At 32.5% G+C, this 19,438-nt stretch overlaps 1 protein-coding gene and 1 long non-coding RNA gene across 9 annotated transcripts in view; one reads left to right on the top strand and one right to left on the bottom strand.

The window, feature by feature from the left end:
* LOC148620391 (filamin-A-like) overlaps positions 1–19,438 on the top strand; it is a 44,345-nt gene that overhangs the window by 1,666 nt on the left and 23,241 nt on the right. For 2 of the 5 annotated variants that reach the window (XM_088581248.1, XM_088581246.1), the window contains exons 1-2: positions 765–867; positions 12,529–12,664. In XM_088581248.1, the coding sequence (XP_088437374.1) occupies positions 12,535–12,664 (130 nt within the window). In that variant the 5' untranslated portion in view covers positions 765–867; positions 12,529–12,534. Of the gene's footprint in view, positions 1–764; positions 2,744–12,528; positions 12,665–19,438 lie in introns of those variants that run through there. The other 3 variants (XM_088581249.1, XM_088581247.1, XM_088581245.1) reach the window with 2 other exon arrangements.
* Positions 7,952–19,343, bottom strand: LOC148620392 (uncharacterized). 4 transcript variants are annotated; one of them, XR_015921799.1, is made up of 6 exons: positions 19,209–19,343; positions 14,897–15,005; positions 12,513–12,753; positions 11,068–11,266; positions 9,221–9,301; positions 7,952–8,033 (listed from the first exon to the last, which is right to left on the bottom strand). It is a non-coding gene; the product is annotated as an uncharacterized LOC148620392 (long non-coding RNA). The 4 variants fall into 4 exon arrangements; XR_015921801.1 differs by lacking the exon at positions 7,952–8,033 and adding an exon at positions 11,532–11,683 and having other exon boundaries at positions 8,859–9,301; XR_015921798.1 differs by lacking the exon at positions 7,952–8,033 and having other exon boundaries at positions 8,859–9,301.

The raw sequence follows: 19,438 nt of genomic DNA, 5'->3' as shown, positions 1-19,438 counted from the left end.
CCAGTCGTCTGCACATATCAGAAGTAGGTCCCTTCTATAAAAATACTTATGCCTGTACTATAAAGATTTTAACAAACTTTAAAAAAATGTAAGTCAACTAGGTAATTTCTGAATTTAACACAGAAAGCAACGGGGCTTTCAACAATGGACATTACAACCATTTAGTCTGACAGGAAGTGATCTAATATAATGAAATATGAGACAACTCGGTCCGCAGAAAGATGTACTAAGTCTGCTAGGAACAAGAACACCCAACCTATCTACCGACAAAGCCTCTCTACTTTATAACAGTGTCCACTTCCGGGTCACACCTGGCTCATATTAATTTATTTTTACGTGTAGTAAATAATCTTTCTTTTTTCAAGTATTTTTTTAATTAATTACCATTTAATGCACAATTCATTTTACTAATTACCTGTAACAATTAATTCGACTACATATGTATTTCATTTTTTCTTATCGCTTTTTTATCTAGAAAAGAAAACAATGAAAGTATACTAATAATATATACGTATAGAAGTACAAATTAAATTTAGATGTTAACTTCCAACATTTGTTTTTACAACTTTTTATAGAATGCATTTCAATCTATGGTTTTATACAGCGGTTGCAAAAGATCTTCTACTATGCACGATATCTCCATAGCAACTGATTTAAAGATGAAGATGCCCCAAAGAATTCATCACTTGCGTAGGATAGTAAATAACGTGTATTATTTGTGACATTGACTACAAGTAAAACAAAAGGAATTTTTCTTCCGCTGTGATTTGTCTCTGTGTGATAAGTCGTGCCAAGGCACAAAATAGTTCCTTTTCTCTGTAGCGTAGCTGAGATCGAGGTTTGTGCTGACATCGCTGATATTTCAAAGTAAGACTTTTATCATTTCTCGCTTAAATTTTTTGTTATTTTTTGTTATAATTTTACCAAGCAAGATTTTTTTGCCAAATTCATATTTTTTTAAGGCGGAAAATGTATAACAAGTATTGACCTTGAAAAACGATGCCAATGTATTTCGATGTACAATTTACAGGTACATGTAGACTGATTGATTTCATTTCTTTAGCAACAATTTTAAATTTTAAAAAGACAGCTCGATTAGTAAAGTAATCATGCGACAAAAATAACAAACTTTCATTAATGTACATGTGAAATGGAGATAGGTTAACTACTAGGTTTACAAGTCTATTGCTTACTTTATTTAGCTAAATGCGCCAACAGTAAAATGAAAATGTCATAATTATATTGGTATCACTCAAATGTAAACCAATTGTTGATCATTGCATTTGTTTTCAAATTAAGTTACACACATAAAGAAAATATGTAAAAAGATGTAAAAAAAGGTGTTTACAATTGAACTCATTCGCTTTATCGTCTAATGATGAGGCACGTGCGAAAGCTCACGAAACTGTCAGTTATTTAGCGTTTTCTCCTTCGCTAATGGGTTCATATTGTTATTGCAAAATAGAAATATTTTTTTTATTTTCAAAAATGTACCAATATTTACAAATTAATATATATTAAAGTCGCAAGATTACTTTTGAGACTAATTCCATATAAATCTTCAAGCAGAGCGTAATAGTATAATTAATAAGATGCAGACGATCAACAGCCGCGTGCGATATATACTGTACACAGGTATCTGCTTGGCTAATTATAATCAATATGGCGTATTATGACTAATAACGAATTTCCATGTCTTCTAATAAAGAAAATTGTTTTTGTGCATTATTTGTGAAAATAATCTTCAATTAGCTTGATATTATCTGTCTGTATCGCTTACCCCTTTCTCGCTCAACTGAGACTGAAGCTAGGTAAATGTCTAGTATTTTGTTTACATAATTGTCATGCTAATGAAATTAACTGATTTTGGCCACACCGCTGAATTATTTTTCTTCTCCGTTCCATAACTATCATTGCACGTACTTTTATTTCCTGTAATATTAGTAATGCTTAATGCATTTTTTCAGTTGTTCATGTACATGTAGCTATAATGTATGTATATACGTCAAGATAAGTTTGAAAAAATTGACCTTAAAACATAGGCGATAAAATGCGAAATTTGGCTTACTTTTTATTATTCACTATTTGCAGCAAGCAGATCATTTTGTTTGTTTCTATCGCAAGCAATATATACCTATAAAGTCTTATAAAATTCGCAGTTTTCTTAAATTCTTGTGCGGTCACAAAAGGATCCGCCCACAAATTGGATCCGCTTCTACATGGATGTGCGTGCATATAGTTCAATGGTTAATCTGCTTTGCTAGATTAGTACTGTAACATATTTTTTTTATAATATGAGCCATGTAAGCTGAAAGTGAGGTTTATTGAACGGGTGAAACCGGCGTTCTTACCTACAAAAGTCGTAAAACTTTTACGACAATAAAATGGAAGCCGAGATACTACAATCCGTAATTATATTATTACATAAACACCTTACTTCCACTTAACTTGCTGACTAATGTAGCGTTCTGCTCAATATGAGAGGAAACAGAAGCACTCCATTTCTTACATAATGCGGTTAATTAAAAGAAGTATTTGTTATAAAGGCCCCATCGTCGTTGATGGGTTTTGACAGAAAGAGATTGGGCTAATCCACTGTCTTCTATCAGCGTACACTGCGCTAATTAAAACCATCACCGCAGACCCCCCATTTATATTTCTGTGGAGGTATATAAGATAGCGACATTTATATTGAGGTAACATTCCCAATAAATAATTTGGAGAGCGAGCTACACACGCTTAGGTATGTCATACTTTATTTATAGAGCTACATGTAGTATATAAGTATAGTTTGACAAAATAATTCGCATACTGATGCTTTTTTTATACTAAATGAATCAAAGAAATTAGGTTCTTGGTCACTGATAAAATAAATCGTTGTTTATTCATAGCTAGATTTTCTATTTTTATAAACTGTAAAAAGATAGCAATAGAATAGGATTATGTGACTTAAACAAGATTCAGAATTATTGAAGATTTGCTACCGGAAGTAGTTTATGTCCAGACCTAATTTCACAATTTCGTTTTGGATTGCTTTGATTTGGTGGCGCTTTGCTTTTGTGCAAAATATCACTTCATTTGCGCAAAAAATATTTTTTATGCTTCATTTTGTTTCCTTACTAATGACATGAAAATGTATTGAGGTATACCAAACAAACAGTTATAAAACCAACACTTTGGTTTCGAATTCCAAACCATTTACAGTTAAAATCAAAGTCAATCTGTTGGCATTACCCTGTGTTCAAATGAAGATAGTTTGTTATTCTTTAAACCAATATACTTGTATTTTAGTGTGATTTACCCAATTTAATATACAGTATTCATTTCCACCAGGCTGACATATAGTGCCTATTTTTCGCCAAGTAGTCTTTCTCACCTTTTGAACTCGGACAGTGTTTTTTCTATCCATTCAGAAATCAACATACAAATGTATTGTCTACGTGTTTCAAATATTATTTTAAAGCGAAAATGCACATTAATATTGAGGAGTGTCTGAGATCTCTCTATAAGGCTTTACTTACATGTAACCATTGAAATCATGTGAAAACAATCGTTTGAAAAAAAAGCTCCCGTATGAACGATAATAGCATTCGCAAAAACTTTTTTTATTTATTGATTTCGAATTTGCGTGTCCTCATTTCAATAAAGTTTTATTTTAAACATGGTCTCTCCTTTCACCTCAATGGGTTCAAATGTGTACTTTAAGACATGTACATATCATTATGTTCTCTTATTCTTAGATTGCGCCATCGCTCGCAGGAAAAAAAAACATGTTTGTCAGCATTCCGAAAAGGATAATCCTATTATTAAACAATAAGTGATATGGTTAAAAAACAATAAATCTCATAATGACTGACTAGCAAGGAAAATCACGCCGAGGAAATATAGACATTCTATTTCTTTATATATTTGAATCTTCTCCTGCATAGTTTGTACTAGTGTATGTGTAATAGTTTATTATTTTTCGCTCTATTTCCTTTGAAAGCAATTTCAACACCCGGCTACAAACAAGTTAAGTCCGCGGATTCTATTTTAATAACCAATCAGTCATACCATTCAACACACCCCTCATTTTAGTATGTTCCACCGAATACTACTTTGATGATATTAGTGCTCATTTGTCCAGTATACATGTATCTAATCACTCGAGTTAATCGGATTCGATGGGTTGTTAATTTAGATAATGTAATTATTGTTATGCACACTCTCTCTCTCTCTATAATATTCAATGTTCATGTGAGTGAAATATTTGAGTAGGTTTCAGGACACTTGTTATCCTTTTGCTATTACCGTAATCTATGTTCAGATAATTTGATTTGATATTATTTTCTACACACAATTTATCAAAAGGAGGCACACCAAATTAAAATAAAGCATATTTATAAGATATTTTTCTTTCTTTTTCGGAAGAATATATTATAGGGGAATTTAATTTTTGTCATGCTTCTGTTAAGATCAAAGATAAATATTTAATTTGTCATATATTCATGGGTTACACAGTTTTGAAGAGCTAAAATTGCCCTTTACACTCCGTTAAGATTTTTATCATTTTTTTTACCCTGCCTAAATCGAACCCTTGTTGGTATAATCATTTGGTTCATTTAAGGTCATTTGGATTTAATGGGGGTTTGACGTTAATAGAAGCTACACCGCTGCAACTATATACGACAGGTTGTTTGAAGGGTTATTCTAATAAGACATCCTTAAAAGGCTTTCAGACCACAACTGGTTGTTTTTCGATTGCTATACATGTATGAGCAGCACGCGACTTATTGGGCATGGCTTGTGTATGTAAATTACAGCCCACCTGAAATCATGTAAACAAAGAGTAATCAAGGGAAAAACACACACACACACACACACACGTAACATCCCGATGTGTGTCAGATGTTTTCATTCATTTCGAACATTGAATTCATAGTTAATAAAATTATTAAATGTTATGTCTTAGAAAAGTTATATAATATTCCGTAAAAATCACTTACACATGTACACGGTAGCACTCGCCACGTGCGCCATCATGTATGAAAACAAACATTGTAATCCGTTTTATTCTGAGTTTGCTTAAGACAGATATCAATCTATATGTACTAAAATGTTAAAGTACGATTTATGGTTCTTTCAAGACTATATAGAACCTTTAATTTTAATCTAATTTAATTTTAATTTAATTTAATCTTTGACTTTAAAAGCATCAGTCTTACAGGAAGTTAACATTTTTATACAGAGTAAGGATTTTTCTAGTTTCGTATCTTCAATACGAACAAAGTATTAATCTGCTTAAGGATTTGTTAAATGAATCCTAAAAGTAGTTGATTCAAAAATTGTAAAAGGTGTGCATACAAATGTACATGTATATATGTAATTATTCATAAAATATCAATTTATATTTAACTTCATCCTCTTACAGGATACACATGCTTCATAATACTTTTTAATCCAAGCACAGCAGATGCCATTTGTCTATCGATTACAAGCATAATCAAGTCTTGGTAGTTACATGTACATGTATTTATGATTAAATATGCAATGTATACAGTCTAATCCAAAACACACTCAAGTCATTTGTCAGAATTAATCAAATGGCTTTGCCATTAACATCTCATCATGGCATCAATGACTTAGTGACCTCTCTATACTGTCGTGTTTATAACTCTCGTCAGAAGTTACCTTTGTAGAACACTGACATCAAAGTATCGAAGATATGTAGAAGCATGTATATTCTCTGCAGCAATAATTGTGTACACACGTTTCCAATTATGCTATTGCTAAGAGCAATGTAAGAGAAACTTGCTACATCTCTTTTGCTGACTATATGATGAACAGTAAGAGACATTAAGTATGGCGATATGATTATAACACAATGTCTTATTCCGTAATGTACTTAGATTAACACAGATTCTAGTCTCACAGTCCGCGGTCTAAATATGGCGCGGTGATAGTTGCGGTTGCACCTTTTTTGAAATTGAATTTCAAATATTCGAGTAGTTCATAGTTCAAAAACAGCTGAATACTGACAAGTTGCCTACTTTAAAACATTCCGATCTGTCAAAGTATGGTATTTTTCACTTTGAAATATTTTGAATCACTTCTAAAACATTTCGATAATACTTCCTGCCAAAATTGTTAGAAATTTATACAGTAAAACATGTCTCAACCGAAGCCTGAAAAATACAAATACCTGTCTAAACCAGACACTTAGGAAATTTCTTTAATTAAGTTTAATTGACTTTTGAACCTCGGTAAACTGAACACTTGTCTAAATCAAAACAAACTTCGGATTAGACACGTTTCACTTTCCATGGTATATTTATTTCCTTTACATTAGAAACTCCGGTATGTGTCAGTTTCAAATTCTTGAGAAATCACTGACAACTATTTCAATTTCAGACAGAAATAGAACTGAATACATGTACGTGCTGGTCATGAGTTCACCGATGATTCAAGATTCAACTTTGTTTTGAGAATAGAAGTCACGTAAATCTGAATAGCCAATCAAAAGTAGCGTTTTATAATTTAAATTACATAACAATGTGTAGTACATTGAAACCTGCATTAACAGAACCTTTTGGAATTCAAAGTTTCGGTTTAGACACGTGTTCATTTTAGCAAGATTCAAAATATCATTAAATTTATATTGGTTTAAAGGGACTTTAGTATGTGTCTGGTTTAGACAGATCTTGACAATATCCAGGGATCAATTTTGCACAGATTTTACAGTTCATGTTTATTTGCACACGCGTGTAATCTTTTCAACTTCTAACAGTGTGCAATTATGTAGTTTTAGTTCTCATAAAGAACAGATAGAAATTTAAAATTAACGATCTTTGTCAGGCCATTCTTACATTTTTTGGTAGTTGACAAGAACTCCACTAAGGCTTGGATATGCATATAGAGTTGACCGGGTTGTGTTTGCGCATTATTACACTTCCGATGGACAGTGTTGCCAATGTATAATGAAGACCATGCCTATATACTTTAAAGACTAGTATAGAAAGGGCAAACTCAAAGTTGTGGCATATTATTTGTGGTCTAGTTTCAGTATGTATTGTTTATGCTACAGGAGGTTGCATTCATTCGTGTACATATAGACGGGTAAATGGCAGTAGACTGATTCTACACTACATATCTATATAGACAAAATTCGAGAAAATTGAGCGGCAACGCATTAACTATAAAATACAGAAATATGGCTTTGTTTTATATTTGCGACTAGCATTCATGGTTATAATTGCAGTTGTAAAAACTTACAATTAGAACAATTTAATTTATGTAAACGAAGGTCTTTTTTATTTCGACCCCCCCCCCCGAAATTATTGAAACGCGTTTCAATTTTAAAATAAAGCAATCATAATTACATGTATGATATATACAGTTTATCAGTGTAAAGACTAGAAATATCGCAGACAACTATTTCGTCATATGATATACTTTTGAGAGGAAGTGAGCGATTGAAAAGAGATAATTGTTAATGCCAAGATAGCATGCAGTCTGCACCACGAAAAAAAAAAACAGTTTCACCACTAACATTTTGGCTGCACTAAATGAAATCTATTATTACATTCACTACATAAAGACAATAATAATAATAATAAAAAAAAAAACATATATATATATATATATCAGTTTTAAATGGAGAGATAGAGATTAAAAAGCCGACACCACGAAAAATGCAGCTGCACTATGCATAGTTCGAATAGACTGCTTGTAGTGTTTATTGCATCAAAAGAGTAAAAAATACTGGGAAAATCAATATTTCATCTTAACCAAATCAAAGCAGTTTTGGCTAGTCTAGACCAGCGACTACTGTTTTTTTCGTAGAACAGGGCATGCAAATTATTGCTTAGGTGAGCTCATCTCATTGGAAAACACCATATATGGTGACTCTGGTAATTTAAAGTTGATTGAAATAAAATCGTAAATGTACCACATTGAAGTCTTCATTAGTAAGTGATTTTGGATGATGGATGTGGTTTCACGGTTCTGGTATGATTTTGTTTCTTGAGGTAGTTGCCATGGTATTCACAGTTTTCCTAAAAGAAAGTTGAACTTGATTGTTTCGAAATTCAGATTGTATTGTGTCGATAGGGAAAGATAATAAGAACCATTAATTTATCTTACTCATAAATTTTTGCTTATCGCATTCATGATATTAGAAACATCTCATATTAGCACCATATTATGCTTTTGAATAATAAAAATGCATTTCATTTAATATTAAAACACTATATCAATCAAAAGAAAATATTGAAATCGTTAATTTTCACCCATCGGAAAACCATCTAAATTCTCTTTGATGGTATCACAGATAATGCAGTAAATCACATTAGGTGCACAGGTACCACATTATCTTTGATCTCTATTTCAACGACCGCTTAATCAAAAGAGTTTGTTATCCTTTCTCAAGACCTCGGAGTAATTTAGTAAAAGTTATAATGTGTTAACATTCGATTTTGATATAACCCTCGGCTGTTAATGAAAATGTGATAAAGCTGGAACAAGAGATGTATACAATGCGTTACATCTGTGAACATTACGAAAGAGGATCTACATGGAGTAATGAAGATAACATTCTAAAACTTATTACTCATAGATACCATGGAAGTTTAGAAGTATAATATCTAGCTATTATAGTTTCATGTAGATACTAAATGTGCAAAGTTAATTGCAAATTACAGTGTAACTTAGCTTGGTAGTTGGGGCGTAAACTTGCCTAAAAAGGGGGAGGAGCGCTCCAGATATTTCAAGTATTTTTTACATGAGTAAAACATTAAAGCATCATTGAGCAGCCTCCCCATCGCCTTGAACCTGCCTAAGACTTGGTCGAGTTGTACATGTACGTTTGACAAAAATGCCAGTTTAGGAGAGCGAGGCAAGACTGTTTTAATTTTGCATTGGCCATACAAATAAAAACAATTCTCTCAACGCGTTGTGGAATCTAAATTTGTAAATATCAGGTTGTTTTACATGTATCTCGTGTCTTTTTAGAGTTACACCCATAATTATATATTTGGGTTTTTGGTCGGTTTTTACTGATACTGACTTCACTGATTGTTATTATTTTGTTTTTGTTCCATAATGATGCGATACTTATACTACTCAGTGAAAATTCAAATGTGAACTGTCAGTCATTCAGTTGCACAATTTGTATTGGTGAACATTGCGACAAGTCATAATTATGCAAAATATGCTCTCTGGTCATTTTCTTGACTAATTTTACCAGGGATCTGTCCATTTTTTTCTGTACAGTTCATGTATTTAACAGCGTGAACGGAGCATGTTTTCACTTTTGCCTGCTGAACTGAAATAGAAAGTTAAAACTGACTTGATATGAACTTGGTGGGCTAATTCGACATTCATCACATCATACTGTTTTAAAACCATGGGAAGCGTCCTTTTGCGGCAATTACATAATCTTAGAGGTATCATTTACGCCATAAACCTTTTTGATAATTGTTTAAACTGCACCAGAATAGGATATTCATTTGTGCCAGTCTACCTGTACAGGTATCGTTCATTATATTACGTTTCTGTAAAAGTAGATTGCGCAAATGACGCACTGGCGATAAAAAATTGTGGCGCAAAGGACGCAAATTTGGCGCTAACAGGTATTTCACAAAACATCTGGGTTTAATTCCAGCTTATATCTCTCTTTTACTTTACACCGACTTAGCTATCATGTAACACGAGCTCTTTTAAAGACCCTCAGTTCTTTTATCCGAGTAGTAAAAGCCAAATTGAAAGCAACTAATCTAGAATTACAAATATTTATTTTAATTAAAGATTATCAAGCAAACATCACTATAATGAAAAAAACGATGAAAGAGGTACTTGTTTGATCTTCGTTTTGTTCGCACCATATAAAAAGTAGAAAATTCCTGTTAGATTCACTCTTTTCTTTTCGCCAAATGTTTTATGTTGCTATGTTATTTTGTAGCAAATAATTTTAAAGACTAAAAACGTGTTTTGAATTGTTAAATAAATTAATTATTAATAAAATTAGAAGAAAATTGAAAATTAGAAGATAATTGAACTAATTCAGGTTCGCCATGGCTTATATGGACTATTTAAGTTTTATGAGATATAATACTAGGGATTACCTTCGAGATTTTGTAAGTAAGTTTATTCATTTAACTGTGTCTCCTTAGTTAATTTTTATGAGTGATCTTGAATACGGAAGTACTTTTGGAATTTTTTTGTCATCGAAGATTAGCATTTATTAATGTAGGGCTAAATCAAGTTTTACTCCAGTTTTATGGTCCTTTTCAATACCTGCAATACTTTACATATAGTACTTGGTGGACAATCATGACTGTGGATTGGAAAAAAAAATGAAATAAATATTTAGACTCAGACTTTTTTGAAAACCGACCTCCCAAATCACTCTGATCTGAACATTACATTGTACGTTTTTACATAATAACAAAATAAATACTGGGAAATTTGGTTAATTCTTCATGTACACAAATCATAAATAAACCCGAATAAAAAAAACTTTCTAATGTCTACAGTTGCACTTTACTTTCAAAAACTGAGATTTCCTTTAACTTTGTGGACGTTTCTCGTTTTTGCTTTTCAATCTTTTTAACAGTTTTATTAAGCAAAACACAGTACCTTAATGATAGAAAACCAATACTCATACAACTATTTTTTATCAAACCAGACAAAGTATTGAAAAGATGCAACTAAAATCCGTTAATTTTTTTTTCTTTTCTTGCTCAATGAAAACAGATTTATGTTTTTATTAAGTTCCTTAGATCCATAATTTGTTTCATTAAAAAGTTTGTATAATGGCTTTTTACCAAACACACCACTTAGTATGAACATGCAATGTTCAAATACAAAAGCACGAAAGCGATATTTGTTCAATACAAACGTCCATATGTTTAATTAGGAACTATCATATTCAGTTATTTTGCCCATAACCCTTTATTTTTTTTTTGCGCATTGTACATTGCTAAATTATGTACTTAGGTTTAGATTTAACGATGACCAAATTCTCCTAACGAATGAAAACGTCTTAACTATGCAATTACAGGAATCTCATAATTGAATTTTTATGCTTACCTATGGTTTGCAGCCAAATGTTCGGTGCAAGTAAAGTTTAACGTACGAACGTTGACATGCTGCTTTTCATAAGATGGTCCAATATGCATGTAATAGTCATATATTTTTTCGGACAACCACGCCCTTTTGTCCGGTCACTTCCAGGATTTGGTATAAACTTTCTGTTCTGCTGTGTCTGCACAGATAATGCGATGTTTTCCTGCCGCAAAAATGTATACATGAACTGGCAAACCTTTCCTTATTTTAATTGCGAAATAATAACTAAAATGATAGATTATTAAAAAAATAGGAATCGCATAATGTCCTTTGAAATACAAATGTTAACGGATTCATTGTTTAACTTGTTTAATTTTAAATAAAGTTTTAATATTTATTTATGTACAGATGTAGTTTTTTTTATACAAAATCGTGAAAGGATAATGACGATGTGGTTTGCTTTGTTCAGAAACGAAATTAACACAAACCTTTGCTATGTATAGAAACTATCATAGATCACTGTCTAATCAGAATAATGATAATTGTTCATGCATGGATATCTGACATTCCTCTCTTTAGCGCATTGAATGGTAGATTCAATGCATTTAGACTTCCCTTGATTTGGTTTGTTATCATATGTCTGCAGGAATATAAATTTTGAACCCACGAATATTCAATGCTTTGCGTAAGTTTTCAGACAAAGAAACTGTCACTTTTAAACAGTGTCAAAACAATAGCAAATTATTGGCTATATACATTTTATATCTATATGAGCTCTTGTAAATTTATTTATTTTTTTTTTACATCTTTTCGTTTTAAAGAGACGGTCTGCCTAACCAGTCTTCTTGTTATTAATGATATTACCAGTGATTTAGCTATCATATTTAAAGTATTTTTCCCAACGTTAACAGCCTATATCTACAGGTAACCATCAAACTCAGATTTGGCTGTAGATTATTTTTGCACTCGAAAGTTCTTTTTTTACTTCGAAAGATGTTTATTAATTACATGTATAATCTTCAACTCACTTTATTATTATCACTTTAAATAAAGAGAAAACGGCCCATATAATATTTGCAAGTACATGTAAATTAAGTCGACTTTATATCGCTTCTGCTAATGGTATGTAGTTGTACATATCTAATTATGTAAACAAGTTTTGGGCTAGTTACAGTGCATTCATTGATGATGTTCACGGGATAATTGGTCTTGTGTACCATCTGATAAATTTCTTAGGCAGTTAATCGGAAAATTGAGAACGAGATTTACACCTTCTATATTTTCAAATGTATTTCAATCTGAATCTGGTAGAAAAATGCATTCATTGCCCATGATTGTCAAAGTAAATGCATCTGAAAATCATCATTGCATGCACTATAAGCGAGGTGGTGATTTCTGTGTTGTTGTGTTATTGGTTCGAAGCCTGATGCTTCGGTCTGAGAGAATAAATCTGTCATATAAATAGATACCTATTCGTTTTTACAGTACAAGATGCCTTCTGTCGAGGGACTAAAGCCGGATATTAAGGACTGTGACGATGGGTCCATTATCGTACAGTACAAACCATCCAAAAGTGGAACCCATGAAGTACAGATGGCCTATGAGGGTTCTGCCACAGAGGGTAAGTTTGGCTTAATTATTTTCGTTGTTACAACACTGTACGAATAATGTACCAGGATTAGTTAAAATAGCTGTTATGCATGCAGGTAGCTGCAAGGTCGAAATGAAAGAGTGTTTAAAGTTTTCATAATGAAGAAGAAATTATAAACATAGAAACATTTTACATAGTACGTGTACAGACAAAAACTCGAGCTTTACGGTAACGCTTCACCAATAATTTTGTCGGTCATTTGTCCCTGTTCTACCCATGGTAAGTATAATTTACATGTACGTCAGATTTATATTTTGGCTATGCTATACGACAAAATAGAATGCTTTTATCAAGCCAAATATTTGTTTTGAGGGGCATCAGAGTTGATCCATCACGCTCTTCCATCTTAGTAGTATTTCTGTATATTTTATACTTAATAACCCAAGTCTGCTCTTTCAGAACCGTGGCGTGGTAATACACACAATCCCATTCTAATCCTGGGCGAATCTAATACACAATGGCAGACATAAACTCACTAAATCTTTCATTAGTTAAATAAACAATCGTGTTTGATTTATGTTTTTGCTTTATTGTATTAATGCCAAACGTTTGTTTGTGGGTTGCCTTAGCTTTTCATTTTGTTCAGCTTAAATTAACAATAATTGAACAATAAGATCTTCGTCTCCGGATAGAAGTAAAACGCCAGTTATAAGATGTTTCTTTAATTTGCTTTTGAAAGTCATAGACTATACATTCTCGTTATGTGATTTTCCATCAGAAAGATTAAACATCACATTTCATCACCTATGATTTTCAAGCCAATACATTTTTTAGTTTTTTATATCCTTTTGAACACATCATTTTTTCCATTGGACTACGTGGGTGTTTTTCAGATTAGCATTTTTACTTCATTATTTGTATATTACTAGTTTGTTGATGGTATCATGGACATTTTCCATACACATACTTAAATTGTTAATGTTGTTCGATATTTGTTGTGGCAATACAGGTTTCCGATTTAAACCGATTCGTAATAAGAAAGGACGCGGTAGATGTGTTAACACATATTTACAATACATGTATATCGAAACACAAGGAAACCAGTGCATATTGGCCATGGTCCCAGAATTTTATTGAAGTCCGAGTTGCTTATTTATTTTTGTTTCCTTGTATGTATTATTTTAGTTACTTTATGTTCTTTATTGTGTTTGTCTGTTTTCTATGTCTGGTTTTTGTCCCTGGATTGCATTCTTTTGATTTCCACTATAACCTTGGTTCCCTTGATTACAATTAAATACCAGGTCATATTCCGCATCCTAAAGCCATAAACATACATGTATTTTCGGTGTATCCAGATTTCAGTTTAAGACAAGTTTATTTCGGTAACACAGGCACAATTACATGCTACAAGAGCAATTATATAAAAATAAAAACATGTATATAGCAATGTGGTAAACAGTAAGAAAGAAAACATGGATATAGTTTAGACGGATGTTTGAAACATTTGGTCGGTTTAAAGACAACGGCTGTTATTCCGACATTTCGCATCCTTTTCTTGATGTATACAGTACATATCAACTTCTATGATCAGCTGCTTTCTATTTTCCTACACGTGTAGTTTAGTTCCTACACATGTAGTTTAATTCCTACACATGTTGTTTAGTTCATACACATGTAGATTAATTCCTACACATGTAGTTTAGTTCCTACTCATGTAGTTTAACCCTACACATGTAGTTTAATTCCTACACATGTTGCTTAATCCTACACATGTAGTTTAACCCAACACATCTAGTTTAATCCTACACATGTAGTTTTAATTCCTAAATTCCTACACGTCTAGTTAAATTCATACACATGTAGTTTAACCCACCTTCAGCATGATTGCTTTTGTTGTACATGTGTGCTGACATATGAAAGTATAGTACTCCTTAGGAACCCGACAAAACTCAATCAAACGAAGAAATATGTCATAATTATTAAAAGTTGCAGAAACTAACTATGCAGCATCTATGTTTTTAATTTATTTGTAATAAATCGACAACGGATGCCCATTTACACATCTGTATGCTCTGCAATAGTTTTGATAAGCAACCGGAAAGATCTAGTTTTAAAAAAGAACAAATAAATCAAAAAATTATTTCAGGAAGAAATATATAGCAAATTGAATGGAACTGTACCTAAACCATGTTTCAATGGAGAATGATATCAATTATTCTAACGATAACTTCACGAATGATATATCTATTATTTGATACCGACCTTGAGTTCGAAACGCTGAAACAGCAATCAGCGATATTTATTGAACTTCGTTCAAGTTGTTAAACTAGCAAAAACATATGGCGACCCTATTTTGTTAAAACAGATCCTTCTGAAAGAATAAACGTTAATTTTAAGATTAAAATGATTAAGAGGAGCAAAAGTGCCGATGTAACAACATTTTGTGGTAATTGCATTTTATTTTAGATTTGATATCATCTATGTTTTGAAAAGAAGAAAGTCATGATGCAAGAAACAACGACATAACGCTACAAAGTTTAACAATCTCAAATGCAGTTTTAAATTAATTTTAAAAGAAATAATGAAAAACTTAAGTTGCAGTCTTTGTAAGAATCATGCAAATTTTGTAATATGTGATAACCCCAATAAAGGTTACATATTTATATTTTTGTTATGAAGTTTCTTTATAGGTCTGTATGATGAATTGTATAATTATCTGCTCTTAGGAGATAATCCACATAAAAAATCCAATAGTTTCTATTGTATTCCAGTATCATTTTCAGAGTTACCACCTTTAATTTTGATTTCTACAGTACATTCGATATAATTTTTATCTCCTAAGAGCATTTGTTATATGAAAAGCCAGATATTAAATTCGGTTAGCTATGACATTTTAAACAAAGTATTTGTAGGCTGTCCACCCATAAATCACGTTTTGCACGATCCTTACCTGGAGTACAACTTAACACCTGCAATGTAACGTCAATCCTAGGCAACAATCATTTTAACAACCGGTTTGTTTTATACAGGTTCCACATTTAAATAAATTCTCGTAATTTTTGGTCTTTCTACACTATGTAAGAGTCACGTGAAACAGGTTCACGAACAAATTGATGTTTACTTGAACAGGTTTTATTGTACATGTGTACACATCAGCGCTCTTCACTTTGACCTTTGAGTAGAAAGTTCAAGATCAACACGTGAAATTATGTTCAATGAAATATAAACGTATGGCGAACTAATTACTTTTCAAAGTGCCTTTTAGAAGAAATGTGATCAAATACTCGTGATAAAAGTAACATGCTAATTAAGATTCAGAGTTCAATTAGTTTTTTTCAACTTCTTGGCAGTCTAATATATTGAGGTTTTTGTTGTTTTTAGAGCGTTGCCTGAAGCAACCATCGCACGTAGAACATTTATGAAGGCTTGTCTGTACTTTTAATTTTCGCAAAGTACATGTATCTGTGATCTTGTCGGTATCAAACAGTTTTATGTCATCTTTTTATCGCTTTTAACAATATGACGGTAAAAGATCTAAAACAAATATCTTTTGAACGATACGGTATTCTAATAATGTATTATGTAGTCTTTATTTAACGATTAATTGCATTTTTGTTTTTGGTTAAGAAAAATATTAATAAGAAGATGTGATGCAAAACAGAATTATCGTTTGATATGAACCAATTGTTTTTGCGTTACTTTAAATAATTAGAATAAACAAAATATTTTTTTATGATTTTAAAACACCATTTATGTATGAAATACAACAATTTCTGAGAAAAATACATTTAAAATTGTGAACGTTATTATACACGTACACAGCCTAAGGACATTTGAAGGTCACCATATACTCATCAACCAAAAAAACTTATAACATTTAAGTCAAGTTAATCCGAAATGCATTTGCTGTTTGTACGAGATGTAATGATAATGAGGTTTCAAGACACTATAAATGTTTTGTATAAAACTGTTGGGTGTTAATAAAGAACTCTGTGTTAATTATTACAAACAAATATTTGCAGCAATAGCAATTTGTCTGTCGAGGGTATGGATTACGTAACATGGTTTCTCAGTAATTAGAACGAAGCCAGAGTCAATATTTACATAAGAACCATTCTACCGTATTTGTTAATTTGATTAATACATGTAGTGTTATTTGAATAACGTCATGATATGACGCGAGTCAACGTCTATGACCGTATTTTGTCATTTTAGTCTGAACATCCAAGTGGTTTGTGTATATTTAGCACTTACATGTACTTAAATATGTATCGGTCTCTAATCAGTAATTCCGTTTTTCTCAGTCTTCTGTTCCAGCTATTTACTCAGTCATCAGTTGTTTTTTTAAAGAGTAATCAAGGGAACCAAGGTTATAGCGGTATTCAAAAGAATGTAATCCAGGGACAAAGAACAGACATGGCAAACAGACATACACAACAAAGAACATAAAGTAACTAAAATCACACATACAAAGTAACAAAAGTAAATGAGCAACTCGGACTCCACTAAAAACTGGGAGCATGGACCAGGTGCACCGGTAGGGTAAGCGTCCTCTGCTTTTCTAGAAACACCCGCCGAGTTGCTCATAAAAAGTCAAGTCCGGGGTAGACAAACGAGGAAAGGAAAACCATGATCCGTTGAATAAATCAGTTTTCATGGTGCTGATGGATACATCATAACGATCCACGAGTTCATGATGACGACCATAAAACTTCTGTAGTGATGACTTCAATCTTGTAGCAACATAACCCTGTTCCAGAAGCCTATTTGTTAGAGTTCTAGCGCGATACAAAAAGTCTGCGTAGTTTTGGCAAGCTCTGGCATAACGTATGAGTTGTGATATGAACACTCCATACGCAGGAGCCGAAGGGATGTTGCCACAGATGAAAAGAAAGTTGACAATTCTGAATGAAAAGTCATCACTATTTGTCGTAAAGTTTGGTCAACAGTTTTCCTTTACCATCGATTTCTAAGTGTAGGTCAAGATATGAAGCTGACTTCACAGTGTCTGTAGTATCCTTTATCTCAAGTTCTTTTGAGTAGATGCGAGGTATCAAATCCCCGAAATTAGGATTGTTTGAAGATAATACGTCATCTATATAGCGGAAACTGAGATTGAAGGATCTAGCCAAACGATATTCTTCCTTTCTGATCAAATCAGCTATAAAGTCAGCCTCATAAGAGTGAAGAAATAGGTCAGCAAGTAAAGGAGCACAATTTGTTCCCATTGGAATACCGACCGTTTGTTGAAAAACACGTCCACCACACTGCACAAATATGTTGTCGATTAAAAGTTAAGTTATTATTTACCAGCATGGATACAACCACTGACAGTTAAGTTGTGTTTTCTTGATCAGCTGTCTTTTTAAGTACATCACATACTCATACAATATAGACATGTACAAGTATTTATCATTCCTGATGCCGACCACTGTTTTAATTTTGTGTACTCTCGTTATGGGTATATATCATGTTGGACATATGTCTACAGTTCATGTCGGTATAGTTTTAATACACATGTATGATCAGTGTTAATCAGATTTGATTCGAAGTTTAATTTTTATCGACTATGACAATGGCGGATGTTACCACTGCCTCCTAAACGTACTCGTATAAAACTGGTCATCTCAGGCTTCTGCCCCTTTGAACTAAAATAGCCCAAAGTATAATCTCCGTTATTTGTAATTAACAGTGAAATTGTCATCTGCGTTTACTGTCGTACGGTTTATCATTGTCATCGTTTTTCAGTGCTGTTTTCATTGTACACAATTCACCATGCAGACAAATTTCCACCTTTGTCGAACTATATAAATATTAAACGAGATGCACACCGGGTATCTTGCATGAAACATTACATACTGTGTACCTGTTTTAATGCTATCTACACTATACATCAGATGTGTTTCCTCCTTGGCCGAACTGTTTGAATATTAAACGAGAAGCACGGTGGGTACCTTGAAAAAGCAAGAACTTCCCTTGCAGACCACCTGAGGTCACCTTAATTTTTATTGTGGTTCATGCTGTTTGTTCTATGCTACTCTGGCCTTTTTTTCCGACACAGTATTGAGTTCGCTTTGAAATCACGTGGCATCCATGATACTTAATCATGGCAACCTCGCCGATGTAGCTTACAAGCTCGAATTTTATTGGACAAATGTGATAGCTACCGTGAAATTTAAGACTCCACTGAGGGCATAGGTGTCCGCAATATTTTCAATCATGTTATTCTGTAATATTGAATAATAGGAAATACTTGTTGAACCAATATTATTGAAATACGAAACATAGCACAGTGATCACACGGTTCACCAAATGAAATCTTAATCAATTTTGGGCATTAACAAAGCCAGAACTTGCGCCGATTATCTTTTTTAAAGATAGTACTTGTTTTTGTTCTGTTGTTATATACGATATGTTCTATGTACGATATCATTATTTTTGGTGTTTCGGTTGTGGGGAATAATGTTCTTATTTGTCTAATGTGAAAGCTACAACTTATCGTCACTCATAAGAATTCTAGAGATTTACAAAAGGGGACATTTTTCAGTCTTATGATATAAAAATTATGTATTACCTTTAAAAATGCTCAAATTCTTAAGATGTTACGTATCCGCTCTGGATAAACGCTGATGGATCTCTAAATCTATCGTCAACATATTTTAACAATTTTATAAAGATTACACATTGTACCGAATACGCCCATTCGCTGGTAAAGATTGTTGATAACATTACGCGTAATTTGATTACTTAATCAAAGTTTAGTTTAATTGATCCACTTAGATGCATTGTGGAGTGTGTTGGAGT

The sequence above is a fragment of the Perna viridis genome, chromosome 4 (assembly GCF_037379345.1).
Source record: "Perna viridis isolate PV_CMFRI_1.1 ecotype Kerala chromosome 4, ASM3737934v1, whole genome shotgun sequence".
NCBI lineage: Eukaryota > Metazoa > Mollusca > Bivalvia > Mytilida > Mytilidae > Perna > Perna viridis.
This window is presented reverse-complemented; position numbering and strand designations above follow the sequence as displayed.